This window comes from Oryzias latipes, chromosome 15 (assembly GCF_053564925.1).
Source record: "Oryzias latipes strain Hd-rR chromosome 15, Olatipes_Hd-rR_3.1".
In the NCBI taxonomy this organism is placed as follows: Eukaryota; Metazoa; Chordata; class Actinopteri; order Beloniformes; family Adrianichthyidae; genus Oryzias; species Oryzias latipes.
The window spans coordinates 1342538-1368580 of record NC_136251.1 but is presented as its reverse complement, the minus strand read 5'-3'; the positions used below and the strand labels follow the sequence as shown (position 1 = coordinate 1368580).

Sequence of the window (26043 nt, the reverse complement as noted above, 5' to 3'; positions counted from 1 at the left end):
AATCTGAACCGTAATAGTGTAACTTCCGGCTGGACGGAGGATGTTTTTTTCTGCTGCAGACATTTAAAAAATGTTGGTCACCACATTGACATGAATAAATACAAAATCCTGTTTTATTTTAGCTGCTTTGCTGCTCTTTCTGGGTTTTACTATGAGAGAATGGTTGAAAATGGCAGAATCTCGTTCGAACAGAACCGATACAATGTCGAGAGTACATGTCTGCCTCCAAGCACTGTCAATATGAGACAGACACTGATTGGTTAGAATCTGGACCAATCAGCTGGCTGTTCGATGGCAGCAAAATCAAAGATGGGGAAAAGGCAAGATGAGACACAACGCATGCAAAAAAAATTTGTTTTGCAAACGAAAAATATTTTTTGAAGCCAAAAAAAAAAGTTGAAAGCAGAAGCCTGAGATGTGGAAAAAGGTTCAAGGGCAAATACTTTCACAAGGCACTGTATGTCATCTACTTACATTTTAACTAACTTGCCCCTCTTATTACTCTGACAATTTTAAACATGTTGTACCGACCCATCTGGTGATGCCACTGCAGTGGGGAAGCACAAACCAAGCTTTTATTCAATTGGTTCTGTTGGCGAGCGGTCCATGCCCTGTACACAGTAAGACTCCAATCAGTATCACAGCGGTAGTAGCAAAGAGGGAGGCATATAACATGATTTCTGTACCAACATTTAAGCCCGTTTCCTTGAGCAGACCGCTGCTAGCCAAACAGCATGGAAGTCACTTGTGTTTCCAGCCCTCTCACTCATGGTTTTCACATCAAGATGCCCCACTTCCAATGAGTCTTAGGGGCTGAAGGTGGGGCTACACCCCAGATCGCTACAATGTATTACTACAAAATTAAAATTATTATACACGACAAAGCTATCTCCTCACAGATTTGTGTACTTTTACTGTGTAGTTTTTTTAATATTAGTACGTCAACATGGTATTTTTGACTAAAAATATAGTAGAAGATGTCAACTTTTAAGTTAAATTTAAAGTGACCTTGGAGCGCATATGCGCATGTATATAGACTGATGTATGTAGATATTGTTGGGCAGGTAGGTAGGAAGATCTACAGGTAGATCTTTTGGAGCTTCTCATCTCAAAAGTAGCTTGCATGCCAAATAAGTATGGGCCCCCCTGCTCTAAAGTAACTTCACTGTGAAAGAGGGAGGGAGGAGCTTAAGAGAGCAAGGGGGTGGGGTTCCATCACAGCCAAGATGGCCGTCTGAGTAGTGGCGCCTGAACTGAAGTAGGATTCTGGTTCCGGATTTCCACGTTCACTGCTGCCTGTCAGGCGGTAAGCGGTTCGGATCTAACTGAGAGTAAGAGGTTCTTGGATCCTGGTGTGGATCCGAGCTCACAGGGCCCGCGGGTCCTCGGGCGGCTCCTCATAACCTGGTGTTGGCTAGCTCTGGTAGTACTGCCAGCTCCTGGACCGGACATTCCTGAGAACCCAATTGGGTTGCATGAGTTCGACCACTTCATGCTGAACAAGAAACTCAACAATGGTTCGATGAGCCTGAACGTACTCTAATGATTTGATACCCGCTGTTCCGTGTAGTGAAGGCGCTAGGTGTGCTAATAATGCTAGCGGCTGATTCGGGGGACACCGAGCTGACCAACCCAGCTGGAGCTTCGTGGTCTTCGGGCATGTTCTGACTTCGGTTCGGTAAGTTTTAGTTGGTGCGGGACCAGGCGAGAAATTCTACCGCTAACCTAAACTTTCAGCTGAAAAGTCGAGTTCATCAAAAGTTTGGTGTAGAATCTTGGTTCTGTCGGGCCTTAGCCGGTATGGTTCACTAGCGATTAACAGATGTCATCTTAAACATCAGTATAAAAATGAAGATCGAAAACTCGATAGCTGATCTATTTGAAACGAACCTAAATGATGTTTGAAAATGTTAATGTGAATGAATTGTCTATCTATCTATCTATCTATCTATCTATCTATCTATCTATCTATCTATCTATCTATCTATCTATCTATCTATCTATCTATCTATCTATCTATCTATCTATCTATCTATCTATCTATCTATCTATCTATCTATCTTCCCTTTTACGGTTTTCTAGGCGCTATTTCAAAAGTTCAAATACATTAGACAATGTCTGGGAATTCTTGCTTCATATAATGTTAAGATTTAGAGAATATGTCTATGAAGACTCTCATTCATCCAGATTGATTCCATCATAGTAGTAGCTTTACGGGCTGTCGGGACCACCTCTTATCCAAAAGGCTTGACAAAGCGAAACGTCTTCTAACTTTAAAAACTAAGTCCAGATGACAACCTTTAAACCTACTACTATGATTTAGAAAATAGTGTGAGACGGTTTAAAAATCCATTAATGTGAGTTTTCACCTTTAAGAATTTACAAGTAAAATTCAAATGCTTTGAAATCACAATCAATACGTTAATCAGAATTCCAGATTTTTATTAATTAATTGTAATCGTGTCAATATTAGTATTTCAGTTTGCCCAGCGCTGTGGTGAATAGGTTATTAGTTTGAATTATTTTGGATGAAAAATTAGAAAAATGCTAAATATTTTTGGAGTAATCCCAGTGATGAGTTCTGTAATTTAGTTTTTTAATGTTTTATGAGACCTAAACATGATTTTCACAATAACAGGTTTTTAAATAATCAAATCCCTCTGATACGTTTCCCAAAGACACACACAGGACCAAAGACACACACACACAGGACCAAAGACACACACACACACAGGACCACAGACACACACACACACACAGGACCACAGACACACACACCGGACCACAGACACACACACAGGACCAAAGACACACACACAGGACCAAAGACACACACACAGGACCAAAGACACACACACAGGACCAAAAACACACACACAGGACCAAAGACACACACACAGGACCAGAGACACACACACATGACCAGAGACACACACACAGGACCAGAGACACACACACAGGACCAGAGACACACACACAGGACCAGAGACACACACACACAGGACCAGAGACACACACACACAGGACCAGAGACACACACACACAGGACCAAAGACACACACAGGACCAGAGACACTCACAGGACCAGAGACACACACAGGACCAAATACTCTCATAGAACATCACACACCAAGCAGAAATGAACTTCTTGCTAAAAATGATCACAGGAGTTCAGCTCTAAAAAAATGACTTTGTTCATATTTGCATAATTTTGACAGAATATATTTATTATTCTGGATTAATATTCCTGTCTGTTTTTATTCATATTTATGTTTAAAAAGTTAAGTTAAAGTTTTAAGGGTTTAAAAGTTTAGCTTTAGTGTGTTCAATAAATGTTTATCTTGTTCGGCCCACAACCTAAAGTGTGTTTTGGATTTAGGCCCCCTCTGCAACTGAGTTTGACCCCCCTGTAATACGAGTCTAGAAAATTCATGCTTTTTTGTGTGTAAAATGAGCAAATAAAAATAGGGCACACAAAAGGATGTCGTCAAATTGTGTTTGTGTGTGTGTGTGGGGGGACTTGGAAGTTTTTAGCAAACAGGTCCTGTGTGCCCACAAAATAGCCCTCAGTCTCAAAAAAGTTGGTGACCCTTGCTGTAGACAGAATTATTGAATGTAATTGAATTTATCAGACTGTAACAGTTACTAAATGTAAAGGAATTTGGGCTTATTTAATGCAATATACTTTTTAGTAGCTGCTCCGTTATTTGCCAAGAACGATTCGATTTTAGGTCAAAAAGCCTAAATTTAAATTTGTGACAGAAGTCTGTTGACAGAAAAATAGAGGAATGGTGCCTTTGTGTGCTTTGGCATCTCTAAACCTTTGAGTGGCACATAAGCAGATGAGGGAATTGTGCTTGCTTTGATCCCCTTCCAGAATAGTTTAGTCATTTTACTGTTACAACGGAAGATATTGTGTTCAATCTGCCGTAAAAGGTTGGAAATTCGTTATCAATAAACTTAAAGATCATCACTGACCTTCTTGTCTTCTTTTTTAGGTCACTTTTGCCTTTTAACTTTCTTCACCCCTGAAGTGTCCTTTCTGTCCTGGTGAGCTGTCTTAAGGGGGGTCAGGACCACCAGCTCAGGCCATCCAGCTCAGGTGGCCTTCAGGAACATGGACAACAACACATAAAGAGATCCCTGTACCTCCAAAGAAAGAAAGTGGCTCTACATCAGGCCACCCAATTTTTCCATTTTGACCGACTTTCTTTGCCCAAACAGAACCAAAACTGCAGTGGGTAATGGGTGCTGCCGGCCATGGTGACCTGATGTAAATGGCTGTCCATTGGCACAGCTTAAAGACCGTATCTACTGCTTGTTCCTTGTTCCCCCGCTCTTCTCTTTTATCAAAGTTTTCCCTCATCCTTACGTTCCTGGTCTTTGAATTTTTGCTGCTCTCTGAAGTGTCCTGCCCACCCCCTACACCCCCTGTCCCATCATGGTTGGTGCAGGACTGGCTTTTTGCAAGCTAACACGAGGCATTCGTCATCTGGAGCTGCACCGCCTCATCCTGGCACTTATAATCTTTTGCTTCCTTTCCATGGCTTTTCTTGCCTATTATGTCTCTAACAATCCTAAAATCAAAGAACCCCCACCCCTGCCCTTCAGTGATTGTAGTGAAGGTGGTGGGATGGCACCCAGAGTGAGCACTGGATCTGTTGGGGGAGGTGCAGGTGTCCAGAATGTGCCATTGTACTCCTCCATGCACCAGGGACGACCACGTCAACCGAAGGAGGTGGACAGTGTAAGGACTGAGCCGGTCGTCCTTGTGTTCGTAGAGAGCATCTACTCCCAGCTAGGCCAGGAGATTGTTGCTACACTAGAATCAAGTCGTTTCCGGTATCGTACAGAGATTGCCCCAGGTAAGGGTGACATGCCCTCTCTGACAGAACAAAACCGCGGGCGCTATGTGCTGATTATCTATGAAAATGTGTTGAAGTATGTCAACCTTGACATTTGGAACAGGGACTTGCTGGACAAGTACTGCACCGAGTATGGCATAGGTATCATTGGCTTCTATAAAGCAAATGAAAATTCTCTTGTTAGTGCACAGCTCAAAGGGTTTCCCCTCTTCCTGCACTCGCGCTTGGGACTAAGGGACTACCGCATTAATCCAAATGCTCCTCTGCTCTACATCACCAAACCCAACCAGTTGGAGCAGGGCCCTCTGCCGGGAGATGACTGGACAGTGTTCCAATCCAACCACTCGACATATGAACCTGTACTTCTGGCTTCTTCTAAGTCCTCTGAGGCTCTGGTACATTCCGGATTGAGCCCTTTGCAGGGCCTCCATACCACGGTAGTCCAAGACTTGGGGTTTCTTGATGGCATTCAGAGAGTTCTGTTTGGAAATAATCTCAACTACTGGCTTCATAAGCTGGTTTTTGTGGATGCCATTGCTTACCTGACAGGAAGGAGACTCTGCCTGTCTCTAGACCGTCACATCCTGGTGGATGTGGACGACATCTTTGTTGGGAAGGAGGGAACACGCATGAAGATGTCTGATGTGGAGGTGGGTGAACTTGGGAGATCTGCAGCTACAGCTGATCCATTGAAACTTAATTGCTTCTCAGTTGAATTACCACATTGAATAAAGTCACTATAGATAGCATTGGTAAAATTCACTTATTAAAACACTGTTTACTGTCACAAGAGACATTTAGCAGGTTAACCATGAATATGAACAGTTTTCAATTTAAAAGTTTTTTTAAGAAGGCTTTCTGACTTTATCTATATTATGGTATTTCTTTAGAAAAGTCCTTCACACTGAGCACTTTGAAGGCTGCATAGAAGTGCAGAGTATAAGAAAGGTCGGGTGGTCAATGTTTTAGTCTGTTCACCATTTTTGTTATCGTATTCCTGTTTTTTTTTTTTAACACACACTCCACAGTGTGGTGATGTGGAAATTTCCTTTCAGAGCTGAAAGGTTTTAAACCCGCTTTTGGTCACCAGGAGGAAGACACAACCTGGACAATGACAGCAAACTTTAATTTATATTTTTATAGATTGTCTATTTGTAAAAGCTTAGACTGCTGCCCCTGTGACCCGGTCCCGGATAAGCGGAGGAAGATGAATGGATGAAAATAAGAAAAATATCAAATTTAGGAGGCCCAAGTAGGCTGCTTTTTCATCCAGCAGCAGTTCTCTGTCTGGCCGCCAGCTTGCCTCCTGGCGATTGATGGAGCTGGATCAATCGCTCCAGCTCCATCTGCCCAGCAACAGACTGTCTTGGGTGGATCTTGAAACTATGGATCAATACCCTCTGCTGTCACTGAAACAGTCACGTGCCCAAGGTTGATGCTATGGTGGCAAACCAGGGGTAGTTGGGTTGCGGCCGCTGCTCAATTCACACCACTGAAATTGCGTTACTGCCAGACTTTCGTGCCTGCCGCTCAAATCGTTCTGCACGACCTCAGATCACGTGTGTAGCATTGACAGAACATTGAAACTGCGTTTGGTGTAAACGGAGCTTAATGAAGTTGCTCCATCACACCTCAGACACGATCTGCACATTTCTCCATACATTAAAATAACAATCCAATTATTAAAAAAAAATCTTCCTTTGAAAACACTTTTTTATTCATTATTTTGAAGTTCAGTTGAACTAAGTGATTTTCTTAGATTTTAAATTTAACAGTGTCTGTCTTTTACAGGCGCTGTTAAACACTCAGAACAAACTTAGAGCCCTGGTTCCTAATTTCACTTTCAACTTGGGGTTTTCTGGAAAGTTTTATCACACAGGTATGAAGTGCTGTCTGAAGCATGAACGTTTTCATTATCTGCAAATGTTGGCATTTGTCTTGAGCGAGCTGTTTGGGTACAGGCACTGATGAGGAAGATCGAGGCGATGACATGCTGCTGCAGCACCGCATGGACTTCTGGTGGTTTCCTCACATGTGGAGCCACATGCAGCCCCACCTCTTTCACAATGTCAGTGTTCTGGCTGAGCAGATGAGGCTCAACAAACTCTTTGCTCAGGTTAGTGTGGTGGGAAGTCGGGGACCGTTTCCAGATCCAGGAGCTGTGCAGCAATGTGTTTAGGCCTTGCCTGAGATCGCCTTCAACGCTTAATTTGTGATCTCTTTAAATGTTTCATCATAACAAATGAAGGAACTCTAAAAACAATTTGGACAAGTTTTAGCTGGTTTCCAGGAAGGCTGTTAGCTGCCATGAAGATCCCAATCAGTTTCTGGATTCTGTGCCAACAAAGGACAAAACTTCCTCAGTGAATTAAAACATGAAAACATCTGAGCAAAGATGACTTCCCCTCTTACAATTCTCCCCTTCAATGTTGTCATCCCCATCTCTAAACCAGGAGCATGGCATACCCACAGACATGGGGTATGCCGTTTCCCCTCACCACTCTGGGGTTTATCCCGTCCACAGTCAGCTGTACGAGGCCTGGAAATCTGTGTGGGGGATCAGGGTGACCAGCACAGAGGAATATCCCCATCTGAGGCCGGCACGATACCGCAGAGGTTTCATCCACAACGGGATCCAGGTCAGACCTCCACCCTTGATGAAAATTAAAGTTTTAATAATGCTGACTCTATTTTTTCAGTTTAAATAAGTCTAGTTAAAACAACAAATATCGCTTGAAAAATTGATCCACAGCAAACTGAAAAATAATTTTCTGCAATAATGGTTTTGATTTTTCTCATCAATCTGATCATTTTTCTATCAGGAATATTACAGATTTTTGCACTGGGTGTTTGCAACAGTTTGGCAGGAATATTACAGATTTTTGCACTGGGGTGTTTGCAACAGTTTGGTTCTCAAAAGACAAGTCCTTCTTTTCTTCAGGTGCTACCCAGGCAGACATGTGGTCTGTTCACCCACACCATCTTCTACAATGAGTACCCTGGAGGCTCCAGGGAGCTGGACAAGAGCATTAGAGGAGGAGAACTCTTCCTCACTGTTCTTTTGAACCCTGTAAGAAAGCAGCTGCCATCCACTCACATATTTGTAAGACGTTAGCAGACATTAAAATGTAACTCTTCAATCTGCAAACATTCAGGTAGTTTTCTCTTTTTGTTTCAATGGTGACAGCCTTGCTTTAGCCTTGTTTGCCTTTTTGATTTTCTGGGAAAACTGATAACCAATTTGGGTTATGCTGAGCATTGAAGTTTGCCATTGTTTTATCATGATGAAAGGAAATATTGATAGAAGCAGAAGATGAGGAACAGCGGTACTCTTTGTGCTTCTCTAATGCAGATCAGTGTCTTCATGACTCACCTTTCCAACTATGGGAATGACCGGCTAGGACTTTACACCTTTGAGTCTTTGATCAAGTTTGTCCAGTGCTGGACCAATCTCAGACTGCAGACACTACCCCCTGTCCAGCTTGCTGAAAAATACTTCCAGATCTTTCCAGAAGAGAGAGAACCACTCTGGCAGGTGAGGAAGTGAAGTCAGATACATAAGACTTTTGGCACTATCTTCATAGTTGTCGTAAAATATTAGACGCTTCCTTCTAGAATCCTTGTCATGACAAGAGACACAAAGATATTTGGTCTAAAGAGAAGACATGTGACCGCCTTCCCAAGTTCCTTATTGTTGGTCCACAGAAAACAGGTAACCCTCCTTGTTGCTCCACTTCCAGTGTTCTTCCTTTTGTCAATATATGTATTTGCTAGTGCAGAAGTCTGTTCTTCCTTTCAGGCACAACTGCTCTGCACTCGTTCCTGAACCTCCACCCAGCAATCACGAGCTCCTTTCTTAGCCCCACCACCTTTGAGGAGATCCAGTTCTTTAGTGGACCCAACTACAACAATGGAATTGACTGGTAAAGTCAAAGCTACCACTAAAACTCTGGAACATCTGTTGTAAGATAATTTAGAGAATCAAAAGTCAGTAACTGCAACAGTGACATTCATGGATGAAAAGGAGAGCAAACAGAGGACGGGTGTGCAATGGGAAAGGTGGGGAAAATACCCGTTTTGTGATAGAACAGTGTCTCAGGCTGTGTCTGAATTCACGCCTTAATCCCTAACTACTAAAAAACTATTTAGTGTGCCACTATGTAGTGCTCTGAATTTTAAAAGCAATTCGGACACAGTGCTCACTACTTTTTTTTAAACGACGTATATGATTTATCAATTTCACAAAGTTAAAATTTAATTATTATGAGTGTGTTGAGATGATTATTTATGAATCCACTGTGTTCTGCAGATAAAACCGTTGATGGTTTAGTAAAAAAATACATTTTTTGGCAAAGATTGTTCCGACATAATGCATTGCAGTCTATAGTCGCAGATCTAGTGAGCATCAATGTACACTGGTTTTTCGCAGAGACTTCTGGGAAATTTCTAGGGCACCTCGATTTTGGAATTGTAGATATGGACAGCACTACAAAATGGTGAACGCACTATATAGGGGTTTGGGTGGGGTTTCGGACATAGCCTGAGACTAGCAGCAACTCGGGACAGATTAATAAGATTTATCTTGGAATAGTGGATTACAAGGACAATCTCTTTAAAAACTCAGCTCAGAGTCAGATTCAAATGACTAGTTTGTGATTTACAGGTAGATATTAAACAAGGTATTGCCTTGTTTGCTACAAATTATGATGGACAGTAAAGTGTTATCATTTCTATTATAGCTTTCTTATATATCAACACAGATTATATAAAAATATTTCAAATTTGTGGATCCTAACTGTTTTCCAAATTTTCTTGAGCCTTATTTTATTCTTATTACCTGAGAGTTGAATAAAGGAGTCAGTCTCCTTAGTTTGTCAAACTGTTAACCACATCACCAACCTGAGCAGGTGAAAAGGCCAAGAAGTTGTTCTCCATTGTACTGACCAGTGGTTTGACAATGGGGATCACAAGTAACTTCCTTGAATTCATTGTTAGTATTTTCTTAAACACACAGACAATTTCAAGTTTTCCTGTCAGGAGCTCTGTAGTCTTTTGAAGAAATCCAAAGGTTTTTGAAAAAAGATCAGAAAGGACAAGGATACAAAATTTGTGTGTACTTTTGGACAGATCTTAAAGTCACTAACTAGCTCTAACTAAACATTAACTTGGAACCTTAGGCGATGTTTCTGGGTCTCAGAAGGTTTTTATTTTTTTTGTAAATATCTTTTTATTATTTTTAAACACATGAACAAAGTTAGAAGCATTGAAATATATATATTGAAACATTGTATATTAAACGAACAAAAAACGAAAAGAAAAAATCAATCTAAGGGGGTACGTAGAGTTTGTCAGGTTGAAATGTTTTCCTTTCCAGGATACTGACCGCTAAAGTTCACTATATGTCATAACCTTTTCTTGTTTTGTACATCTACCATTTTTCCCAGTCCTTCAGAAATTGTTCTTCCTTTATTCTTAGTTTGTATGCAAGTCTCTCCATTGTTTGGATTTCTTCCACAATATACATCCATTGCTTGTGTGTTGGTGGCTTCAGCCTTCTGCCAGTTCTTTGTTATGGCTTTCTTTGCTGGCACAAGAAGAGCTTTTACTAGATTTTGGTCCGCTTTATGCACAGTTCCCTTTAAGTAACCCAGATACATCACAAGACAGGTTTGGGGTATCTTATACCTGAGTGTTTCACATATAGCAGAGTGGATGGTGTCCCAGAAGAGCTTTATTTTCTCACATTCCCAAAAAATATGTGTCTGATTTGAATCCTTATCCATGCAAGTTCTCCAGCAGAGTTGCTGAGTTTTAATTAGTTTGCCCTTGATATGTGGTGTTATAAAATATCTTATTTGGTTTTTCCAAGTAAATTCTTGCCATTTTTGTGACTGCGTTGTGGTTTGAAGAACTTTCCACATACAGTCAGGACCATAAATCTTTGGACAGAGACACATTCTTTCTAATTTAGTTTCTGTCCATTACCACAGTGAATTTTAAATAAAACAACTCAGATGCCATTATAGTGCAGACTTTCAGCTTTTATTCCATGGGTTGAACAAAAAGATTGCAGAAAAATGTGAAAAACTAAAGCATTTGTAAACACAATCCCTTCATTTCATGGCCTCATAGGTAATTGGACAAATTAAATAACTGAAAACCAAATGGTCATTCCTAATATTTGGTTGAAAAGCCTTTGTTGGCAATGACAGCCTGAAGTCTTGAACTCATGGACATCACCAGATGCTGGTTTTCTCCTTCTGAATGCTCTGCCAGGCCTTTACTGCAGCGGCAAACAGTTGCTGTTTGTTTGTGGGCCTTTCTGTCTGAAGTTTAGTCTTCAACAAGTGAAATGCTGCTCAATTGGGTTAAGATCAGGTGACTGACTTGGCCATTCCAGAATATTCCACTTCTTTGCTTTAATAAACTCCTGAGTTGCTTTGGCTGTATGTTTTGGGTCGTTGTCCATCTGGATTATGAAACGCCGTCCAATCAGTTTGGCTGCATTCACCTGGATCTGCGCAGACAGGGCTGCATTCACCTGGATCTGCGCAGACAGGGCTGCATTCACCTGGATCTGTGCAGACTGTCTGTCTCTGAACACCTCAGAATTCATTGGGCTGCTTCTGTCCTGTGTCACGTCATCAATAAACACTAGTGTCCCAGTGCCACTAGCAGCCATGCACGCCCAGACCATCACACTGCCTCCACCGTGTTTTACTGATGATGTAGTGTGCTTTGGATCAGGAGCTTCTCCACGTCTTCTCCATACTTTTCTCTTGCCATCATTCTGGTAGAGGTTGATTTTGGTTTTATCTGTCCAAAGAATGTTTTTCCAGAACTTTTTGAGATGCTTTTTAGTAAAGTCCAATCTAGCCTTCCTTTTCTTGAGGCTTATGAGTGGCTTGCATCTTGCAGTGTACCCTCTGGATCTACTTTCATGCAGTCTTCTTTTGATGGTAGACTGGGATATTGATCCGCCTACCTCCTGGAGAGTGTTGTTCACTTGGTTGGCTGTTGTGAACGAGTTCCTCTTCACCATGGAAATGATTCTGCCATCATCCACCACTGTTGTCTTCCGTGGACGTCCAGGTCTTTTTGCGTTGCTGAGTTCACCAGAGCTTTCTTTCTTTCTCAGGATGTACCACACTGTTGTTGCCACCTCGTATCCTCTCTTCCTCAGATCGTTGGTTGCGTCGTCTGCATCCGCGTATGTTACAACTCCGCCCGGCCAGTGCACGTGCATTTTATTGAACGGGGTTTGGAAGCGGATTCCTTCTCTCTTTAACACCTTTTTGATGTTTATGTATGCTTTGCTTTGTTGCACAATCCTCTCCGCGTAGTCATGATTGAAAAAACTCTTTTCTCTCCGTACATGACAATCTTTTTGTCCTACGCTTTTTAAGTATCAAGTCTTTTACGGTGAATTGTTGAAAGCATATTACAGTAGACCGTGGAGGATGACTTGGCTTTGGAGCTAAAACCCGATGGGCTCTCTGAATCTGGAGATCCATGTTTAGTGAAAACTCCTCTTTGAGCCATTTGTCCATAAAAGCAGCCATCTAGTTTTCTGTTGTCTCTGCCTCCTCTTTGACACCGTAAATTCGCAGGTTATTCCGTCTTGATCTCGATTCCAGGTCATCCAACTTTTCTTTCATCTTTTTCTGATTTTTCATGAAATCACACAGCACACTATTTGCTTCACAGCTCCACGCTTCCATCTCTTCCAGCTCCGCAGCTGCGTTTATCTTTTCTTGTTCGTTCATCTCTGTTGATAATTTGGAAAATTTCTGATGGATGTCCTCCCTGAATTTGAATAATTTGTCACTCATATGAGCCGTGATGTCATCTTTGAATGTTTTCAAGTCAGCCTTCATTTCGCTATGCAAACTCTGGATTTGTTTGCTAATGCCATTTAGGCTGCTCTGAAAGTTAGCCGTGTCAGCTTCTGGTGCTAGCATGCCTTCCTTCTCGTTGTCCTTGTCTTCTTTGCTCTGTGTGGTTGGGTTCTTCTTCTTTTTTGAAAGGCCCCTGCTCATATTCTTGCTTTCTAATCCTTGTACTGTCGTGCTCCTCGAGTTTTTGGCAGAGTTTATTCTTATATGGGAGCTGGTTAGTGGGAGCTGTCTTATCACGTCTCCATGTGCTGCAACGGTCACCCGGAAGTCCTCGGGGCTCCGAACGTTTTAGCTGACGGGTCCCAAAACTGTTCCTGAAACTGCTCAGAACATGTTTTTTTATTGGTGGTGGAGTTTGTCTGTTTTTCTTTTTTAAATAGAGAGTGGAGAGAAATGGGCAGAATGCCGTTTGCTGATAGCTTTACCTGTCTTCCACAGGTATATGGAGTTCTTTCCATTCCCCTCTAATGTCAGCACAGACTTCATGTTTGAGAAGAGTGCCAACTATTTTGACTCAGAGGCAGCCCCTAGAAGAGCAGCTGCCCTGCTGCCACGAGCCAAGATCTTGTCTGTGCTCATCAACCCATCAGACCGGGCATACTCCTGGTATCAGGTAAGGACCCACCCCTCTGCTTCTAAACTAGCCTGCACATTTTTTTTGATGTGTGTGCATGTGAACTCTACAGCACCAGAAAGCCCACCAGGACCCTACTGCGCTTAACAACTCCTTCCATGCAGTGTTGGCTGCAGGTCCATCTGCCCCCCGGCCCCTCCAGAACCTGCAGAGACGCTGCCTCGATCCGGGGGCTTACGCGTCCCACCTCGAGCGTTGGCTGCAGCACTACCAGCCCAGCCAGGTAACCCACTTGTGGTCCAGTCATTTTTACACTGTTTTTACACTGATAATCAATTGAAAGATGTAGTGGATAAGGAAATCGGGGTCTCCCCTCGGTCGAACATCAGATGGAGTAACCAAAGACTCCTGTTTCTCTACAACACAGTTTTTGCTGGTTGCCTTGGAAGTCCAAATCCAAACACTGAAATCTTACCTGCGTTGGAGCTGCTTGTTTATGTGTACAGGTGTATGTGGTGGATGGGGCCCTACTGCGCTCAAACCCTGCACTTGTAATGGACGGGATCCAGAGATTTCTTGGTGTCACCCCTATCCTGAACTACACCCAGGCTCTGATGTAAGTAACACACACAACTTAACACAACATTTTTTATAGATAACAAAACTATACTTTTTATAGCACTTTACAATACAACAGCTGTGAATGGTGTAAAACTGGTTTAAAACGACACTAACATGGTGCATCTGCCACCCAATAAAAAGACACGGATGATGCAGAGAGAAGAGAGACTCCAGCTTCCTGACAGCCTGGTGAATGACTCAGTTCTTAAGTCTGCTGGTTCTGTGGTCTGTTTTCCCCTAAAGAACTTTCAAAGGGATTTCCACAATTACAAAACAGACTTGGAACGCAGTGGAAGTGATTGATTTCACTAGAATACATGGTTAACGACAACAGTAGCTCCTGTGCAATTAGAAAGACCTAACGGCAGCTTGACATGATACTTTCAAAATGAATGAATGCATGAATCTTTTTTTCTATAGCACTTTAAAACTCCTATAGTGTACCAAAGTGCTTTACAATAAGAAAGTTTAAAATTAGGCAAATTAAGAACAGAATTAAAAAAACAGCATAAAAATTACATAAAGCAATACGCATCAAAATATATAAAAGATAAATAATGATGTAATACAATGAACAAAGAAAAAACAAAATGCCACTGACTACTGAGCTTTAAAAGCCATTCTAAAAGGTGTTTTTTAATTGACATTTAAAACTGTTAAGGTCAGATAACATGCACAGTTCTGCAGGAGTATTATTATTCCATAAATGGAGTTAGGCAAAGCTATCACCCCAGTGTTTCTGTCGTGACCTGGGCACATCAAGCAAATATTGATAAGCAGACTAGAATGGCGGCAGACAGTTAAAAGCTCAGTTAAGTAAACTGGGGCAAGACCACGAAGAGCTTTAAAAACAGACGGTAAAAGTTGAACGGATTTCTAAAACGAACAGGGAGCCAGTGAAGTGAACTGAGTATCAGAGTAATGTGTGCTCGTCTGGATATTCCAGTTAACAGCCGTGCAGTTATTAACCTCCACCGGGCTGGGAAGATGGAATCTGCAATAGGTAAGCAGCTTGGTGTGAAGAAATCAATTCAATTCAATTTTATTTATGTAGCCCAATATTACAACAATAGTCGTCTCAACAGGCTCCATACAAGTAATTGTATAATAAACATGAAGTCTTGGGATGACAAATTTTATCAGGAATGGAAGATTTATACATAGATAACAAATTTGCATCATAATCAACTTAAACAAAACTTTAACTTCACCAATTCACACTTCTATAGGTACTTACAAATTGGACATTAGTGGCAGTTAAAAATTAAACTATTTCAAGATCTTCCAGCTGAACATGATCTTTATGACATTTTCAAAAGTCCCCCTGGCACCAGACATTTGGTTTCTAGAATAGTGCATTTATTTGATGACAGTACCAGGGTGAAATCGACAAAAATGAAAAATGCTTGGATTGAGGAGTTGGGCATAGAAATATCAGAATCAATGTGGGAAAAGTATTTATCCTAGATTCACTCTTGCTCTGTTAACAGCAGACAGCAACTGATGCAATTTAAAATCATCCATTAGCTCTACTACTCCAAAGTACGATTGCACAAAATATATCCTTCAATTACTCCCATTTGTGATAAATGTAAAATATCTGAAGGGACATTGGTTCATGCTTTTTGGTCTTGTCCCTCATTGCATGGCTTTTGGAACCGAATATTTGACTGGTATTCCAAAGCCTATGGTTGCTATATTACACCCGATGCAGAGCTCGCCATTTTTGGCTGCGTACGTACCAGAACTATCCCGACTATTTTTGCAGCAGCCACTAGAACTCGGGTTGATGACTGCAAAAAGACAAATTTTGCGAGAGTGGAAATCTACGGCTGCCTCAGTTAATGTTCACAATAAACTCTGGACACCATTTTCTAAATCACTTACAAAAAGTTAAAATTATTTAGCTCTGTATTGAGACTGCATTTTTCTTTCTTCTCTTTATGTCCTATTTGGACGGCCTGTAAATAAATATTGAATAGAATGTAACTGGCAATTATTTGTTTACTTATATTTTTTCATTCTGTTTTGTAATGGTCTAAAGAGCACCTGAACTGTATGTTTTGCTTGTCTGTGATTTTGTATATTTGAAAACGAAAATAAAATGTCAAAGGAAGAATAGAGGAGTGGAGAAGTAGATGAGAATAGAGGACAGAACCCCAGTGTGCCATACTTTCCCCAGCTTCAAACTTCTAGCAGAAAACCGACTTAAATATTCTCTGAACACTAGCTAGTCTGACAACAAGCCTCTCCAAACAAAAATGTTATAAGCCTAACTTTGAATGTAGAAACTGTGTTGGCCTCTCTTACATGAGCTGGGGGTTTATTCCATAAAACAGGGGCTTGGTGGCTAAAACGCTCTACCTACAGCTGTACTTTCAGAAATTCTGGGAACCACAAGCAGTCCTGCATTTTGCGAGCAAAGTGTTCTGTTTGGGTGGTAAGGGACTATGAGATCTTTAATATAGGACGGGGCCATTCCATTTAAGGCTTTATATGTTAGCTGGAAGATTTTGAATTTGAATATAGACTCAAATGGAAGCCAGTGAAGTGAAACTAACACAGGAGTGATGTGATCTGTTCTGCTAGTTTCTGCTAACAACTGTGGGTGCAATTTTTAGGAAGATGTACAAGACCATTAACTTTGAGCACCAGAGAGGGCAGCATCAAATTTGCCCAAATCTTTAGTGAATCTCTCTCTCTCTCTCTCTCACTCACTCACTCACTCACTCACTCACTCACTCACTCACTCACTCACTCACTCACTCACTCACTCACTCACTCACTCACTCACTCACTCACTCACTCACTCACTCACTCACTCACTCACTCACTCACTCACTCACTCACTCACACACACACTCACACACTCACACACTCACACACTCACACACTCACTCACTCTCACTCTCTCTCTCTCGGCAGCATGGACGGTGTGGGTGAGAGTTTGACAGAGAGTTTGTGTGGTTTGGTGCTCCTTTTTTCGTTTTCTATTTGGAGTTATTTACTGATTTAACGACTTTCACTGGTGGGTTTGGGGGATCCGTGGTTCACCCGCCTCGCCGGGATGGCGTCTCGGACTCCGTCCTTGTCCCTGAGGCATGGGGTCCGCGTCCAACCCGACCCGCAGGTGGCTGTGGAGACAATTCTCCTTGCTGAGGGATACTTGATTGGTCACGCTAACATTAGTTATGCTTCTCGGATGAACAAAGGAGTGATTGTTTTTCCGACGGAGGACCGTTTAGTGTCCTACTTGATGATCGCGAGTGGCGTCAGTGGGCGGGGAGTTCCTGCAGGTGTCCCCGCTCGCGGTGCCGTCGACGCGGGTCATTGTTTCGGGTGTTCCCCCGTTCATTCCCAACGACGCTCTGGAGAAGGAGCTGCAGCGTTATGGAAAGTTTGCCAGCGGTTTCCGAACTGTAGGTTTAGGATGCAGGAGTGAGAAACTGAAGCATGTTCAGTCCTTTCGTAGACAGGTGTTCATGTTTCTGAGCTCTTCTGCTCAGACTCTTGACGTGTCCTTCCGCGTAAAACACGGGGATGGCAAGTATTTGGTCTATGCCAGCACGGGAAATCTGAAGTGCTTTGAGTGCGGAAACGCTGGGCATAAGCGCGCCGCCTGCCCTCACAGGACGGCCGAAGAGCGGGCTGATGAGGCCGCTCAGGTGGAGCAGGGGCTTGCCGCTGCAGAATCTGTGGGTGTGGGGGACCCCGCCCTTCTAACTGGTACGGATCCTGGTGAAGGTTGCAGCTCTGATGCTGCTCAGAGCAGCAATAGTGAAGTTAATGTTAGAGGCAACACTGTTGGTCCTGCCTCAGAGCTTCAGGAGGAGTTTGAAGGTGGTGTAAGTGTCAGTGTAGAGAATGTTGGCGGTATTTCTGACCATTCTAGTGGTGATAAAATGGGCACAGGGGTGACTGGTGAAGGGGTTGAGTGTGCAGATGGACAGTCTGCTGTTACTGATGATTTTTCTGCTGTGATTCCTCCTCCTGTCACCACAGACATGGAGCTGGATACAGACTCTGACTGTGTCTCTCTGGCAGAGAGACGCAGTCCGATGACATCTATTCAATTGAGGAAATCAATCACTTCCTAGATGATTCATTTGGTAGACCAGTTAAAGTGGCTGATTATTTTCCAGATTTGGAGAAATTTATTCTGACGTCACTAACTTTACAGAAATTGGTTGACTTTAATATACTTGACGAGAAGAAACGGTTTCGATTAAAGAAACATGTCACTACCATTCGTAAACAGTTGAAGGCTTTGAAGGGTAAAAGCTCCAGAAGGCTGAAAATGAAGAAAAAGGTTGAAACACTGACGTAGTTATGACTGTGTGTGTGTGGATGATCCTTTTCCTGTTATTTCCTTCATTTTTCCTTCTTCACTCTATGTTTACATTTAAGGCAGGCTCTTTAAACATTAATGGTGGGAGGGATGCGGAAAAGAGGGCGATTATTAAAGATATTTTTGAAGATAAAGCTTTGGATATTTTGTTTTTACAGGAGACACATAGTGATGTGACAACTGAGGCAGTATGGGCTCTGTGGTGGAGGGGTCAGTCTTTCTTTTCTCACGGTACAGTCTTCTCTGCTGGGGTGACGATTCTTTTCTCACCTAGGCTGAGTTTTAATATCTTATCCGTCAGCGAGGTGGTCGCGGGCAGGTTCCTTGCTGTGAGGGTTGAACTGAACGGGTTTTATTTTTGTTTGATTAACCTTTATGCACCTGCAAATGGTGCTCACAGAATCCCTGGGTAAAGCACAAATACGGGTTTTCTGTCAGCACTATACAAGTCATTCCACAGTTACAACTAAGAGAGCAATATCTGCTTTGGAAAAAGAAATCTCTGGGCTAGAAAACACTTGTTTAACTCATAGTGCTTCACAAGGACAATTACTTAAGAGCAAACTGGGTGAATTAAGTTCTTTTCTCCGTGAAAGGGCTAAGGGAGCTTTAGTTCGAGCTCGGTTCACCACCATCAGAGACATGGATGCTCCCACGTCATTCTTTTTCAACCTGGAGAAATCTGTTTCTAGGAAGAAACAGATGGTCTGTCTGCGCCTTCTTGATGGGACTGTTACTACGAGCCCGGCTGCTATGAGAACTCTTGCGGTGGATTTTTATAGCGGCTTATTTGGAAAAGAGGACTGCGACAGACTGTGTGGATCAGCTGCTGGAGGGACTCCCACGACTGAGTGACGCAGACAGGGATCTTTTGGATTCTACAATCTCCATGGAGGAATTGACTGCTGCTGTGGGTCAGATGGCGCTCGGGAGGTCTCCTGGTTTGGATGGGCTGCCGGCGGATTTTTACAAACACTTCTGGAAGTGCCTGGGCCCGGATCTACTAGAGGTGTACGAGTATTGCTCAAAGACTGGATTGTTACCTTTCTCATGCCGTCATGCTGTTCTCTCTCTTCTTCCTAAGAAAGGGGACTTAACTCTCCTAAAAAACTGGAGACCGCTTGCTTTGCTCTGTACAGACTATAAGTTGCTTTCTAAGGTCCTGTCCAATAGACTTAAGAATGTTTTGGGTGTAATCATTCACAGAGATCAGTCCTATTGTGTGCCTGACCGATCTATTATGGACAATCTTTTTCTTGTATGTGATTTATTTGATGTTTGCAAACACTGTGACACCTCAGTTGGACTATTATCCTTGGATCAGGAGAAGGCTTTCGATAGGGTTGATCATTCTTATTTATTTTCTGCTTTGAGAGCTTTTGGTTTTGGAGAGTTTTTTATTTCTTTGTTGGCTCTTCTGTATAAGGAGGCCTTTTGTTTAGTCAAGATTGGTGGCGGACTGAGCAAACCTGTTATGGTTCAGAGAGGGATTAGACAGGGATGTCCCCTTTCTGGACAAGTTTACGCTATTGCCATTGAACCTTTTCTCCATAGGTTACGTACTCGGCTTACAGGATTGATGTTACCAGAAATGTCCCACAAACCGTCTCTTGTGGTGTCTGCATATGCAGATGATGTAACGGTCTTTGTTCGACATCAGGCAGATATTGATTCTCTGTGTAATGTTCTGGATATTTTCCAAAGGGCTTCTTCGGCTAAGGTGAACTGGGATAAGAGCACCGCTCTATTGTTGGGACGTTGGTCGGGCTCTACGTTGCCTCTTTTGCCTGGGAATCTTAATTGGGGAACGGAGGGGATGAAGTTTTTAGGAGTATATTTGGGCAGTGACGTTTTTCAGAAAAAGAATTGGGAGGGCGTCATGGAGAGAGTGTGTGCCAGACTGTCTAAATGGAAATACCTGCTGCTTCAGCTTTCCTTCAGGGGTAGAGTTCTTGTTGTCAATAACTTGGTTGCCTCGACACTTTGGCATAGTATGATGGTGTTGCCTCCTCCTGCAAGCCTCATCACTGCACTTCAAAAGACCGTGGTGGATTTCTTTTGGTCTGGTCATCATTGGCTAAGAGCTGCCGTTCTCTACCTGCCGGTTGAGGAGGGCGGTCAGGGACTGATTGATATTTCGGCCCGTGTAGCCGCCTTTAGACTGCGGACAGCGCAGCGTCTGCTCCACAGTTTTGGACTGCCGTGGTTGGATACTGCATGTGTGCTGCTGAGGAAAGCTGGGGGTTATGGATTTGACAAACATTTGTTTCTGCCCCAGCTTCATACCTTGGACCTGACTGGACTTTCACCTTTCTACTGCTCTGTCCTACGAGCCTGGCGACTGTTGCTCTGCAAGAGGGAATTGGTTTAAACAACATGGCTGTTCGAAGAACCTATTTTTGGAAACGACCTCTTCAATTCGCAGACTCTTTTTTCAGCTTCCCTGAGGTCGAAGTTGAGAGATGCGGGCTGTGTGAAGCTTGGACATCTCCTACAGACTCCTGCTCCTGAGCTTTCTGATTTAACTGGGATGTGATCTCTCAGAACACTGAATAATCTTGTGAAGGAGATTTGTCTCTCCTTGCCTGTGTCCTATCAAGCTTACGTGATGGATCCTACTGCATCTCGCCAGTGGGTGGATGGTGTGGATTTCATGTTTCCTCCTCTGCAGGTTTCTCCGGCCTGCGAGGGATGGCAGGAGGACGGGACGAAACTCCTGTCCTGGACTACTCCTCAAATAGGAATCTTTGAAACGATTGGGAAGAAGTCTTTATATTTTTTATGCGTTAAAGTTTTGAACTTGCGCTCCTTAATGGACGTCAGAGTGTCGAGGTGGGCTGAGTTGTTTGGCACGGGGTCTTCCCCGAGGGGCTGTTGGAGATCCCTGTACAAAGCTCCTGTTGAGAAACGGGTAGGTGACCTCCAGTGGAGGGTCGTACACGGGATCATAGCCACAAACAGATATCTGGTGCACCTTAATCCTGGTGCGGGGGATGGGTGTCCGTTCTGTTCTGTTGCAGAAACTGTGGAACATCTTTTTTTGCAGTGTCAACGTCTGACTGGACTTTTTTCTCTTCTTCGTTCTTTTTTTGAGGGGCTAGGAGAACAGTTTTCATCTGTGTGTTTCATTTATGGGCCAAAATATTTGGCCAGACAGCGAAGAGTCCATGTTTTGTTAAACTTTCTTTCCGGTGAAGCCAAGTTGGCGGTATGGTTGACGAGGAAAAATCGGATACGGGGAATTGGGTCTGACTACGTCCTGTTTCTTTTTAAAAGACTTTTGGTAGCTAGGTTGAACGTCGAGTTTGGTTTTTATAGGCTCACACATGCACTTGATGTTTTTGAAAATATTTGGGCTGTACAAAATGTTTTGTGTTCCGTCAAGGATAACTCTTTAGTGGTAAATTTTTGAGTTTGTTTCTTTGTTTTTGTGTTTTCCTTAATTTGTGATGTGAATATTTTATTTGTGTAATGATGATTGGTCATTAAAGGTGTTTTGAAACTCAACTCTCTCTCTCTCTCTGCAGCAGTAAGCAGATTCCACCTGAATCATTCTGCTGCTGGTAAAAATAAAAAAAAAAGAAAATGTTTAGAGATATGATCATGCTGGCCTTCCTACAGAACACATGGTGTTGTGTTCACTGTGTGTTTGCAGATATGATGAAAGCAAAGGCTTCTGGTGTCAGCGGGTAGAAGGAGGTCGAGCCAAATGTCTGGGAAAAAGCAAAGGCAGGAAGTACTCGTACATGAGTTCAGAGGTATGATGCAGCTTGCATTACCATCACTTCATTTTTGTAAAGAACACAAATCACAGCACATCCTAGACCAGGGGTGTCAAACTCATTTTGGTTCAGGGGCCACATTCAACCCGCCTGATCCCAAGTGGGCCGAACCAGTAACGTAAAGGCAAAATAACAGCTTTGTTTTTTTACTCAATTGGAAAACATGCCTCAACCAACATGGTAGCCTAATCATTTCTTATTACACATTCATTCACTGACGCCAATGGATCTTAAATAAAATTAATTTCACTTAAAAAAAGGTTTATTCAATTTTACACAGACTGAATATTTTACATCTGACACTGAAGCAATCACAATAATAAACTCAAGAGGGGCTACAGAAAAAAATTAAACACCTGCCTAAAATGTAAATGTCCAAACCATTAAATAATTACACTAAATTAAACTTGCAAACATTTGTGAACATAAAAGTTTGGAGTTAACCTCCTTTCTCTCTGAAACTTCACCCGGCCATCAATGTCAGGATTCAAATCCTTTCACTGTCATTCAAGTGTGCAAAACATAATGAAATTTCCAAGAATCTTTTCCTGGTTGAATCCAGCTCTGTGAACAAATAATACTGAAAGCTTAGGACTTCACTTCAGCCTTTTTTTTTACTTTTTGACAACATTTTGGTCATTATTGTGTCACTACTGATCATTCTATGTCTATATCAATGTAACAGCGGTGAGGCTCACGGGGAACTACCACCGAACTATTGCCTACCCAGACACAGTGCTGTTAGCTTTCGCTTTTAGCACGTGCAGATATTTGCTGTTTCACTGTTTTGCTGTTCCTTTGCTCTCCCTAGTGGCGGAATTGCATTATTTCTTTAAAAAAATCATAACTCGCCACAGGAATGGACTAGAAACATGCTTTCTTTTTTAAACATCCGTCTGATTTTTACTCTTCATGTGTGGGACGGAGACAAGCACATGGCGGGCCATATGTTTGACACCCCTGTCCTAGACTATGTCTTCAGATGGGAAAGCACTGTCCAAGTCATTGTTTCCACTTTGGTTTAATGTACACACTTTTCTATTGCTTCATCTGCAGAACTATATCTAATTCTTTTCAGCTTTTACCGTCTTTCCTCAAATCGTCTTTGGTTTGGTTAAATATCTCCACATAATTGCGGAGTGAGCCATGTTCCTGGAGTGATTAAAAACTGTCCTTCAGAACCAAGACCTACACAAACAACCTAGCCAGTGGAGGAATAAAAAAGTTGAAAGGCTAAAAAGGCCAGCCTGACAGTGGTGGTATCAACATGTGGTTTGACCCTTCTGTCCTGGTTCTGTGTGTTGCAGTCTCGTGCCTTTCTGACAGAATATTTCCACAACCACAACACTGAGCTCCTGCGCCTGCTGAACCGGCTTGGTCGGCCCCTGCCTTCCTGGCTTCGTCAAGAGTTGCAGAGCAGCAGCTGGAGCTAAGGGGCTCAGAGCCTGAGCTCAGACCCCCCGCTGGCCGTGGATCAGTATCAACTCTTAGAACTCAAATCAACAGCAGTTGCTGCCTGGTTTCTATTTGCCTACCTAGTGCTGTTTTTGTCAGAGAACAAGAGGACTGTACAACAACACTTCTGCATTTCTGAAGCGTCCAAATTGACCCCCCCCCCCCGACCTCCAAGCCACTTTCTAGCTCGGATGCAGAGGAAGATGTGGCTCTCTTTGTGTTGGACAATTTAGACTGCAAATGCCGGTGTGAGCTGTCCGCCTTCACAGACTCTTAGAACTTTTTCACACTTCATGTTCGGAACCAAGAGGCAGATTCTGGTCTGGCTCTCCCTTCAGATGAACTCTTTGTGTGGTGCTGTTTGTGCTATTCAAAATTCATCTTGGTAACGGAGGTTCAACTACAGATCGTGGTTCCCTTCAGTCTCTTGATGGACGTCTGATGGTAAATCGTCATCTCTGAGGAAACCTGACTAATGGCTGGATAAAAAGGCATCAGGTTAAAGTTAGATAATTAATGATGAATGTCTTCAGCAGTTTGTCTTTTTGAATGCTAATATTTTCTGAGGAAATGTGATTTTAGCTAAATTAAGATTGAATAGAACGACTGAAATAAAGTAAAATTAAGTGAATGCTCCTCTTGCTGGACTGTTGGACAAAAAACAACTGTTTAATAGCTGAATGCTCTGTTTTCAACAAATAATAAATAAAAATATTGCAATAAATTTTTTTGGTCAAAAATGGAGAAGTTGAACAAATAAACTCCCTGTGTGGTTTTTCTTGCAGCTCCTTTTTTTCCCCTTTAAGAACTGGTAGTTTATTTTGAAATCTGTTTATTCATCCATCTTCTAAACCCACTTGATCCTGTGCAGGGCCGATGCTGGAGTCTATCCCAGCTTCTGTTTGGTTTAGGCGGGACAACCGCACACCCACACATTCACACCTAAGCGTCAATTTAAACCTTGTGCTATCTTAGATGACCCCCCCCCCCTACAATGACGTGTTCTCCCTACCATGACAAAGGTGGATAAAGGTGGAAAGATTTCATGTAATCCATGGACACCAGTGAAGAGCACAAATCATTGAAGAAAAAAGGTCCAAAGCACTTGTAACAAACCACCCTCCACTCTGTGAGGGGAATGTCACAACGCCGTCAAACCAAACCAAAACCAAAGTGTAATCCCAAGTCCCGCAGTCTGATGAGAAAAGAAAACTGTTCGACAGTCTCACGCGTTTGGTGGGAGGCCGCTCCGCCTCACTCGCTGGAACGCAATTCCACCTGTCAAAGAGCCAGCCGCTGATCCTCGTACAGGAACGATCCGAGCCTTTTGGGAAACAATACTCCGCCAGGAATTGTAATGTCTGGGGTAATCCAAAACGTAGCGAGAAAGGTAATCTAGTACGAGACTTGCTTGCTCCTCCGCACTCCTGGTCTGCCATAAGGTGTCTTTTTCTTTTGCGCACCCGCGTCACTTTAAAAAAAAAAGGTGTGTCAATTTGAATTACAACCTGTTAAATAAATTCACATGTTTTCAAGCTTGCTGTCATGGATAGAAACATATTTTTGGAGGTAACCATTGCACACACCCCCCCCCCCCCCCCCGGCCAGCGGCTCATCAGGATCATAAAAGGGTTTCAGGTTCACCGTATCTAGTTTTGTCTTGCCAGTCAACCAACGAACTTGGTAATTGACGGGTCCAAATTTCTTCTCTACCCTCACAGGCCCTTCCCATTTGGGTGCTAATTTGGCAGAGAACTTTGTGGAGGCTTTAGACAGTGGATGTGACCGCATCCAGATCAGGTCCCCGACCACAAACTGTACATCTTTGCGGCGGGCATTGTAGTACCTGGCTTGTCTAGACTTGGCCACCCCAACGTGCCTTTCCACCTCTTTAATGAGGTGTGCATGTGTGTGTAGTGTGTTGTATGCAGGTGTGTCAGGAGTGGGTGTCTGGCGAATAAGACGTTCTAAGGGTCCCGCTACGTCCAAGAGCCAACACAGCAGGGGTCACACCAGTGGTTTCGTGCACTGCAGTGTTGATGGCGAGACGGAATTCAGGCAGCCACCGGTCCCAGTCTCGATGATGGTCCTCCACATATGATGCCAGCATGGTCTATAAAGTCCTGTTCACACATTCTGTTTGGTTTGTTTGCGGGTGATATGCAGTGGTGAGTTTCTGTGTAACGCCCCAAGAGGAACATAACTGTGTCAAGAGCTGACTGGTGAACTGTGCGCAACGGTCAGAAACTAGGTATACTGGGACACCCCAGCGGGTGAAGATTTCGTCCTTAAGGATGCGGCATACTTTTGGTGTCTTGGCATCCCACAGAGCAAACAGTTCCACCCATTTGCTGTAATAGTCCACAACCACCATTAGTACTGAGTTCTGGGATTTGCTGGATGGAAAAGGTCCCATAAAATCCACACCAATCATTTCACCAGGTATCTTGACATCAGTTGATTAGAGCAAACCAGCAGGCTTTTCATTGGATGACTTGTA

At 42.9% G+C, this 26043-nt stretch overlaps 1 protein-coding gene across 5 annotated transcripts; it reads left to right on the top strand.

Moving 5' to 3' along the window:
* Positions 1 to 1184: 1184 nt before the first annotated feature.
* ndst2a (N-deacetylase/N-sulfotransferase (heparan glucosaminyl) 2a) lies at positions 1185 to 24304 on the top strand. Of its 5 annotated transcripts, XR_002288601.3 has the most exons (16): positions 1185 to 1678; positions 3999 to 5515; positions 6657 to 6744; positions 6827 to 6981; positions 7319 to 7504; positions 7807 to 7935; positions 8218 to 8400; positions 8481 to 8577; positions 8665 to 8788; positions 13202 to 13376; positions 13450 to 13620; positions 13844 to 13953; positions 14905 to 14961; positions 21834 to 21869; positions 21962 to 22064; positions 23396 to 24304. XR_002288601.3 is itself a non-coding variant. In XM_011492571.4 (14 exons), the coding sequence occupies exons 2-14, from the start codon at positions 4442 to 4444 to the stop codon at positions 23519 to 23521; spliced, it is 2721 nt and encodes a 906-aa protein (XP_011490873.1). In that variant the 5' UTR covers positions 1185 to 1678; positions 3999 to 4441; the 3' UTR covers positions 23522 to 24304. The 5 variants fall into 5 exon arrangements, 2 of the variants coding, with proteins under 2 accessions (XP_011490873.1, XP_078787753.1); XR_013647733.1 differs by lacking the exon at positions 14905 to 14961; XR_002874849.2 differs by lacking the exons at positions 21834 to 21869; positions 21962 to 22064; positions 23396 to 24304 and adding an exon at positions 18465 to 21813.
* The last annotated feature ends 1739 nt before the right edge of the window (positions 24305 to 26043 follow it).

Bases quoted from the DNA above. Each gene is read 5' to 3' on its own strand.
- ndst2a (XM_011492571.4), top strand. From the start codon at position 4,442: ATGGTTGGTGCAGGACTGGCTTTTTGCAAGCTAACACGAGGCATTCGT. The intron at 8,401-8,480 runs GTGAGGAAGTGA...GCTTCCTTCTAG, and splicing joins AGAGAGAACCACTCTGGCAG to AATCCTTGTCATGACAAGAG. The intron at 13,621-13,843 runs GTAACCCACTTG...TTATGTGTACAG, and splicing joins AGCACTACCAGCCCAGCCAG to GTGTATGTGGTGGATGGGGC.